Source organism: Manduca sexta, unplaced genomic scaffold, assembly GCF_014839805.1.
Source record: "Manduca sexta isolate Smith_Timp_Sample1 unplaced genomic scaffold, JHU_Msex_v1.0 HiC_scaffold_1344, whole genome shotgun sequence".
In the NCBI taxonomy this organism is placed as follows: Eukaryota; Metazoa; Arthropoda; class Insecta; order Lepidoptera; family Sphingidae; genus Manduca; species Manduca sexta.
This window is the reverse complement of record NW_023592199.1, coordinates 1-9021: the sequence shown is the minus strand read 5'-3', so window position 1 is coordinate 9021 and position 9021 is coordinate 1. Positions and strand designations below refer to the sequence as shown.

Genomic DNA, 9021 nt, shown 5'->3' with positions numbered 1-9021 from the left:
CAGAGACGTCTTCACTGCAGTCGTACCGTAAGACAACAACACCGAAGAGTCAGTAAAGTTGAAGTGGAGTGGAGTTGGAGGAGTACACCAAATCCATAGATAGTTCAAACTCAAATGGTGATGCAAATAGTTGACAGAATTTTAAAATACCAACACAAAAGCATATTTGGAACTTTGTTAGGTCTATTTGTACATTGAAAATGTCACGCACTGAAATTTTATTTAAATTCCTACATCTAAACAAATAGAAAAAATATTCAATGCGAAGTATTTCAAATATTTTTATCATATTTAGTGTTTGTATTCACTGGAAATTTGTTGTGTTGGTATTTTGTGCTTGTTAGGAACTGAAATAATTTTTAATAAAATATAATGAACTATCACTGACTACAGAAATACTTTCTCTAATATTTCACTAACCAACCGACTTATACGACTTGTCAGTGACCAACTGCCTTGGTCTGTTAAACGATCAGTATTTAACAAAAGGTGTCACTAAGACCCTGACTAGAATATTTTTTTATCCGAACAGCTTATATTCTTTACTATTGCTGAGCCGTCGTATAGACATCAATGAAATCAAATAGCCTATTATAAGAATTTAGAGAGTTTAACATAAAAACCAACTGGCCACCATAAGGAGTATTGAAAGATAGGCCTTAGCTAGTTTTAAAGCCACAAATTCAAATGTGGCTGATTTTGACTTCGGTTTGAACGATTAACAATAATAAAAATTATAAATATCATAGTTGCCCTAAATTTTGTTTGTTATTTTTTTAAATAGGCTCACGTTTGACGCTATCCGCCTATTGTTAAGCGATTATGCGGCCTAAGCCGAAGCATGCTTGCCCTGATGAAACCGATCAACTCGCGACTTGAAGAGCTCCAAATTGTATGTATGCGGAAATAGACACGACAGTAGTGACTTCCACAATTTGCATGTCCGCACAATAAAGATGGAAGCAAAGCACTAAGTGCGAGCCCTTGGAATTTCGACCATGTAATAATGATGCTTCACCGGCTCTGCTGGTCCTGTGATGAAATAGAGATGGGGAATCATCATTTTAGTCTGAGAATTGAAAACAAAATGCATTAAGTTCTTAAATATTTTATTGCTAAAGTACACAATAATGCTATCGTAAGAATCAGTAAAAACTTTAACATAAATATTTTATACAGAAGTAAGAAAGAAAAGAAACAATTAAACCAAACCACGATTTGGATTTGCTGTGTCACTGGTGACTTATAAACTATTAAGTCAGAAAAATAGCACTTAAAGCATTAAATCGTAATTGTTTACAAAAGTAAAGAAGACTGCCCATGCTTCAAAGAATTTCGGTATCAGTATACGTTAATAGCAACTTCATGACTGACAATATTACAATAGTGAAGAGTTTCTCAGAAAAAAAAATTGCAGAGTCTGCGCGACGCTTAATATTCTCGTACGTTTGTATTTGGTTTTAAAAACATAACATGAAAAACTATACATGTATTACACCGATACACGAATGGGCATTCTCCTTTGCCGTCCAACTGTTAACTCAAGCCACATTGATATCTACAACGATATAACCTACTTAAGGTAAACTTTGATAAAATTATCGAAGTTTCAACACGAATATTTACACCACATTAATCTAACTTATGGTTCCCTACCGATATATTTTATCGTCTTGAGGTGGCATGCTTATGAAATATGGCGCTGGTGGTGGTGGCGCTAGATATCTTACAGAACCCGGTCCTGGTTGCATTTTATGGGGCAAGGTGGCATTTGATAAGGAGGCTGGTGGCATAGTTGCAGCGTAACCAGGCCAAGCTCCACCCCACATAGCTGGCGTACCTCCTGCAGGACTACTAGCCAGAGGACCACCTCTGTATGATGTCGTAGTCATCCTTAACCTAACGATACATATAGCTACTATCAATATTGCTATAAAAGCCACTACGCCTCCGACTATACCTATTATAAGATTATCATCATTACTTGTTGCTGCAACACCGATAACAGGAGCTCCTTTGGGCTCACCGGATTTTGGTCTATCATGTGAAGGAGCAACTGACCAGATAATATCTGGCTCTGAAGATGTCCGATGGACAAGGCGCGGTTGTGGTGTAGTTGAAATGCTAGTAGACGTTGTCGTTGTTCGCCGTTTTGCATCACAAGTGAGTTCGTCATCACCTATCTCGACCAATAGAAATCCTGATAGATGTTCTGGCGAATCACATCGGACGTCATCAATACCAACATTGGGTAACCACCTTCTCAATGCTCGAGCGTTACAGTCGCAGCGAATAGGATTACTATGCAAGCCGAACATAGACAAATCCGCCCTACGATCATCAAGGGCTACAAGTAATTGTGGTTGCAAAGTTGTCAGTTGACTACCAGCTACATCTATTGTAATTTGTGATGATCTAGGTAATGGGAACAGTAGTGCAGGAGGTAGAGAAGTGACTGAAGTATTTCTAAATCGCACCGTGATGGCTGGAGCCTTCAATCCAGCAAGCACGCCAGAAGACACAGTTTTCAGACGTGATCCTCTTATTCCAAGTTCTTCAAGCCTTGGGTGTAATGTTGTGTGTAATTGATCAGCACCAATATTAGTGTCTTTTACTTCTACATCCAACTTCTCTAAAGCTAGCACATATTGTAAAGCACCTTGTATGTCGATATACCTAACCGTGGATAGCCGTATGCTCGTAACTCGACTAGATTTGCGAGCGTCCTAAAAGCATTTTTCTCTATCCTGGTACATTTTTCTAAATGCGTTATATCTAAAATACGAAGAGATGTTAAACCTTCAAAATTACCGTCCATAATCATCACCATTGGATTACTGGAAATGTTCAAACGTTGGAGATTTCTCATTTTAGACCAAGAAATTGCCAACGATCCAGTCACATCAGCGATCTGATTATGAGATAAATCCAAAGATTCTAACAGCGTTGTTCGGGTAAATGTCTTTTCCGATATTTTTGTGATGTTGTTAAATGACAAATTTAAATTATATAGGAACGGTGTTTCTAACTGTCCAATATCCGTAATTCCAGTACCGGCTAAATTTAGATCTCTCACCGTTTTCGGCTCTGTCAGTACATTACTAATTGATTTTTCAGAAAGAGGATTGAAAGATAGATCCAATTTCTTAATATTCACCATAACACTATCCTCGCCCGGTATATCCACAATCTGGTTGTGTGATAAATCGACCGTAGATACAAAGAAGTATTGCTTTTGTAAGGCCTTTAGCGGAGCGTGTTCAAATGAATTTCTGCTGAGAATAATTTTCTCTAACATGTGCAGCCTATTTCTTTCGAAAATGTTGTCAGGCAATTCGGTTAGTAAATTGCCGCTCAAGTCCAAAACCTCGAGTCGTATAAGCCCCTCAAATAGCCTATCTCCCAACCGATCGATCTTGTTGTTCGACAAATCCAAATATTGTATTTGAGTCGAATTATGGAAAGCCATTTCGCTTATTGTTTCAAGTTCGTTCCTTGCCAACAAAATTGTTCTCAATTTTGGGAGGCGAGCAAAGTCGAGTTCGTCTACGTTTTTCAATTCGTTTCCAGACAAATCTACCAATTCTAAGTACTGCAAAGTACTTATAAGTTCTGAAGGGAAAAAGTTAAACTTGTTGTTAGTAAGTATGATTTCTCTTAAACGAGGATGGATTTTGAACGACGACGGGAACAAATAACTAAGTTGATTATCCGACAGATCCATGACTTCTAGACTTGTTCCCGTATTGAAGAATTCGCCTTTGAAAGCACTCAATTGATTACCTTTCAAAGATAAGTACTGAATCGACATTACGTTAACGAATGACGGAGTCCTTATGTTAACTATATTATTGTAAGACAAATCTAAGTAAGTGAGATTTCGCAGATTCTTAAATGAGTTTTCGGAAATTTCTTGAAGTAAATTATGAGACAAATCAATATGTTCTAGATTAAGGTTTTTCGAAAATAGATTTACCGGTAACGCCTTTAAGCCATTACGACTTAAGTCCACTGATAATAAAGCCTGATTTTGCTGAAACACATTCTGCGGTAACACATTTATATGCCAATTTCGGCTCATATTTAAATGAGTTAAACTAGGAATCGATTCAAACGCTTCCACCGGTACATTCGAAATTTGATTATCGGATATATCCAAAAACCAAAGATTAACAAACTTCAGTTGCTGACCAGTAAATCCGAGAATTCTGTTCTGGCTCAAAGACAAAAAGTCTAGCGATTGTTCCAGTCCTTCGAAAACTTCCGCAGCGATAGAGTTCAGTAAATTTCCTGATAGATCCAAATGTTTCAAAATTTTGAAGTGTCCAAAGGCAGCCACCGGTAATTCCCTTATAACATTTCTAGATAATACTAAAGAAGTTACTCTGTCTGACACAGATCGCAAAATGTCGTTTGATAACGCGGTCACCCTGTTGAAACCCAAATGAACAGAAACAAGATTTGGTAATCGAGAAAGCGCTGTCGCTGGAATCAATAGTATGTTGTTGTCGCGTAATAGAAGTGTCTTGAGGCCTGTCAATCCGTCGAAAGCGTCGTCCTCCACCTGCAAAATAATAAACAAAATTATTTCCACGCATTTATACATATTTTCATTTCCAATAAAACAATCTAGTTCAATCAACCATAACTATTTACTTATTTGAGAAAACTAGAAACACAATGCAATAAAATAATTCAATCACTCACCGTGCGCAGTGAATTGACGCCAATATCCAAATAATTTAGTTCTGTGAGACCAACAAATGTGCCCGGGGCGAGTTTAACTAAATTATTTCTGCTCAGGTCTAATACTTGTAATGAAGTCAACGTACTCAGGTGGTTGTTTCCAATATTCTGGAATAGAAGATTTTAGTTAAGTTAGCTTTATTAGTTACATAAGATTTGTTTGGGTTCGAGTAAATAAATAACATTGCCACAAAAAAAATCTTTATTCTACAAGGGTGGGTAGACGGAGGTGCTACCAGGGCATCATCATTTTGCCCTGTTTGTTCCGTCCCGTGATATGATAGGGAGCGAGTCTATCGTTATATCAGGCATAAATTCCAGACTCTCGGCTGATAATAAAAATTCCAATATTACTTTGCCCAACCCGGGTTCGAACCGGGACCTCGTACCGCGCACGTAACACAACTACACCACCGAGGGAATAGTCACAAAAATATTCATTTAAAAGGAAAAAAAATCAAGATACAATAAATACACCCCGTTGAATTAAAACGATATTAATAGTGACATCCGTATCCGTAAAACTACATTATCAAAAGTATCAAGAACTAGAAGGTGTCGATCTTTAAAAACTTGAGACTCAAAACATGCAGGAATTAAAATCACGACTCATCACGGTAAAGATACTGCGAAAGTTATTTATATACCATAATCTTTTTTGACATACATATTTCATTATGTATTATATTAAAAAGCAATTTACCTAACAATAAACACAACATCTAAAGCTAACGCGTACTAAAAATAAAATCAAACAGACAGCAAACAAGACAAACAAACACTGAAACCCTCACCGTAATCATGTTGCTGGACAGATTCAAATGTTTAAGGGCGACAAAAGATTTAATGGCAACCGTCGGGAAGTCATTTATGAAGTTCTCCGAGAGGTCCAACTTCTCCAAATTCTCGGCCCCTTGAAATACGTCGCTGTTAAACTTGGAGAGCCTATTACGGCCGAAATCAAGTGTCTGCAAGTCGCTCAGGCCTATAAAAGCCCCTCCTTCAATGGCGGATATCATGTTCCCGTGCAGATCTATCTCTTCTAATGTCTTCTGGGACACAAAGGATGCTTGGCGTATTAGCGCTAAAATATATTTGAATATTAATTAGTTAGATCTATGTATAACAATCGCTAATGTACATCGTACTTAAGATAAGATAGAATTTTCTGTTATAAAATTGGGTGTGGTCATTTAATTTGAGATCGATATCGATAAGTAGGTTTTTTGTCCCGCTTAAGTTGACATTCTATAACTTATAATTAAATATACTAAAAGTACTTTTTTACTTTACTTATATTAGAAAATACTGTGAGTACTAGACGTAAAACCACATTATTAAGTAACTAAATCCAGACATGCTCGTACATCTATAACTAATATAAGATAGGTAATAAAAAATAACTACATCCATTTACAGAATTTCACAATTCTCCGAAAAAAGGCGAGGGAACGTAATAAACTTACCTATTCTATTTTCCCTCAGCGAGAGAACTTTCAATGATTGCGGCCCGTTTAGAGACGAGGCGGGTACAGAATTCATGTTATTACGATCCAAACGGAAGACCTGCAAGAAATATTTTACAGTTCTGTACAAAGCACATTTTATCTAGTAGGATAAAGTAGGATATAAACAAAAAATGTTTAGATTCCTAAGATAATGTAACAAATTTGCCAACAGATGTATATACAACTGCACAATGATGGCGTTTGTCTACTCATTAACCGCCATTTTGAAACCGGAGCGCTTCTTCAATCTATCACAAAAACGGACCAATCATAACAAAGTATTTTGACATATTTACAAATGCATTATGGTAATTGGTAAATTTTTTGAATCGGATTAAAGATAACGATGGGGTTAGTTAATTGAAAACGGCTGTACATCGGGGTAATTAGTTTATAAACTGTGTACTACAGTGGCAGAGGGTCTATATCACCTAATTTCTGCCGGCTTCCCTTTATGAAGAATTTATGTAGAATCGAATACCATTAGAACTTTTTACAGATCACATTCATGTATATTCTACCTATATGTTATTTCGGTTTACCTTTCGGAAAATTCCACCTTTCGCCCTTGGTGAACTAAATAGATAAGTAATAGTACTGGCACGACAAAATGACTTTGAATGACGTCCGAGAATCGATTGAATAATCTCTCCAGTCTCCACTAATGGCAGACTTTTTGCTTTTAATACTGTGACCCGTGTTTCACTATGTTACTATAGTTTTATTAAACAACATTTCTTATGTACAACAAACTCTTCCAACTCTCATACCCGTTACAGAGATATGTAGGGCTATGCATATCGTCATTTCGGCAAAGTTATTTCCGCTCTAAGTCGTTGCAGGAAGAGAGCTAATCAGTTATCACGATTGCGGGATTCCAATCCAGTAAAAATCACGAGTATAAAAGTGTGTATATATAGAAATTTAATATAAATTTCTCGTTAAAGCCACAAATCAAGCGAAAAAAAATAGTGCAAACACAAACAGAATTTATATTTTTTTCCCAGAAAATGATTTCCATTCGGCCGCTGAAAATAACATCGTCAAACTAAACGGAGCATTCCTTTTGTTTTTCCACGTTCCTTAGCTTCCACCCAATTTACCTGAGAAAATATTCTAGACTGAAAAATTACTATTGTGCAAAAAGGTAGGGAAAGAACACTAAATAACTGCCCTCCGCTGAAAGTAATTGTAACACTACTCCTCTTTATAAAGGAGCAAAGTAAAAGCATACTTAGTACTCGCGTTAAAGCCTCACTAATAAACTTTTCAATGTTATTAAACTATTAGAGTATTTGTATATTTAGACGCTTGCATATGTACATGTTAAAAAACAAAGGTTAGTTGAAACAAAAAATATGCCTATTTTATGTTACATCTTTTAAGATTATAAACATTTTCGAATACTACATTTCTCTGTATTAGATTCGTATATTATTTCATCAAAGTAAACTATGAATATAGACTTACTAAACTAGAAACACCTTTGACCAAATGTGAGTTCATCATAAATTACTCTTGTGAAATAAAATTTAACATAAGTATTATCACCTTAAGAACATCGCATCCAATGAGTAGTCCTTCCTCCAATCCTCTGATATTATTTCCACTTAAATCCAATTCTTCTAGAGCTGGTAGATTGTGGAGCTCAGCAGTGGAGAATATCGGGTTCAAATTGTCACCAAGAAGGTTGTCGGCTAGCGCCAGTTTTGTCAGATTCCCTCGAACTCCAGCCAGAAGACGGTCTGGTAGTCTTCGGAGACTGTTGTGTGAAAAGTCTAGTTCTCTGAGCGGTAGACCGTAGGAAGAGAATATCTGGAAACAAAACCAAAACATTATAAAAAGAAATATAAGGAAGAGATTCATTCATACTGGGATGGTGATATGTGATTTTTATCGTTATACAACCATCAATGGTATACCTTATCTTTAGGATACCGAATCTACTTTTTTACTAATCCTATTGTTTGTCAAAGATAGACCAAAACATAGGGCATTTTAATGTAGAAAAATGTATAAAGGAAATTATATTCCTCGAATAACCCTCCTTATACACCCCGAGCTAAAGCAACTCAGAAAAATATATATAGACTATAACCATTGCATAATATAGACTATAAATACGAATCGATAGACACCTCATGTGTCAAAATAAATAAAGTATAAGCGACGCTAGATTATAGAGATTCATACATGATATTATGTATACGTAGGGTGTCAAATCATTACCCTACCTTGCTTCGTCGTAGTAATAAAAGAGATGAGATAAACTAAACATATCTGCTGTAGATTTGTTGTAAATACATACTTTTAATTAAAGAGAAATATGTACAAAGATTTATTTACGCGAATGTAAAACATTGAAATAAAATTATTTTACGGATTTTATCGCGGTTTTTTATATTATAATATTTTCCCAATGCTTCGAAGCTTTGCAGCCTTCATGATCACGAGAGACTGAAATAAGTTCCCCCGTATATACCCCATATAAAAAAAATATAATATGTAAAATAAAACCTGCGTTAAATCCAAAAATAATTTTATTACAAGATGTATGTACCTTACATTCGCTCGAAATATATTTGAAATTCAAATGCTCTGCAATTCTAATTAGCGTAACGGTAGACTAAAACTATAAAACGAACACAACTCAATCTCTCATTTATTGCGAATATTGGAAAAAAATATGGTAACGAGGTTATTCAAATACTGCATATTCATGAAATGTGCGTCAGTCTTTAATTGAATTGTTCACTTCAAAATTTAA

General features: G+C 35.8%; 1 protein-coding gene across 1 annotated transcript; it reads right to left on the bottom strand.

The window, feature by feature from the left end:
* Positions 1 to 1092: 1092 nt before the first annotated feature.
* LOC115447350 (protein artichoke) lies at positions 1093 to 8069 on the bottom strand (the record flags this gene model as incomplete). The annotated part of the gene is given in 6 exon segments (XM_037445228.1): positions 1093 to 2677; positions 2680 to 4564; positions 4708 to 4854; positions 5541 to 5830; positions 6213 to 6312; positions 7806 to 8069. Coding segments are annotated over 6 exon segments (3711 nt in total), but the record flags the coding sequence as incomplete, so codon positions are not given.
* Between the last annotated feature and the right edge of the window lie 952 nt (positions 8070 to 9021).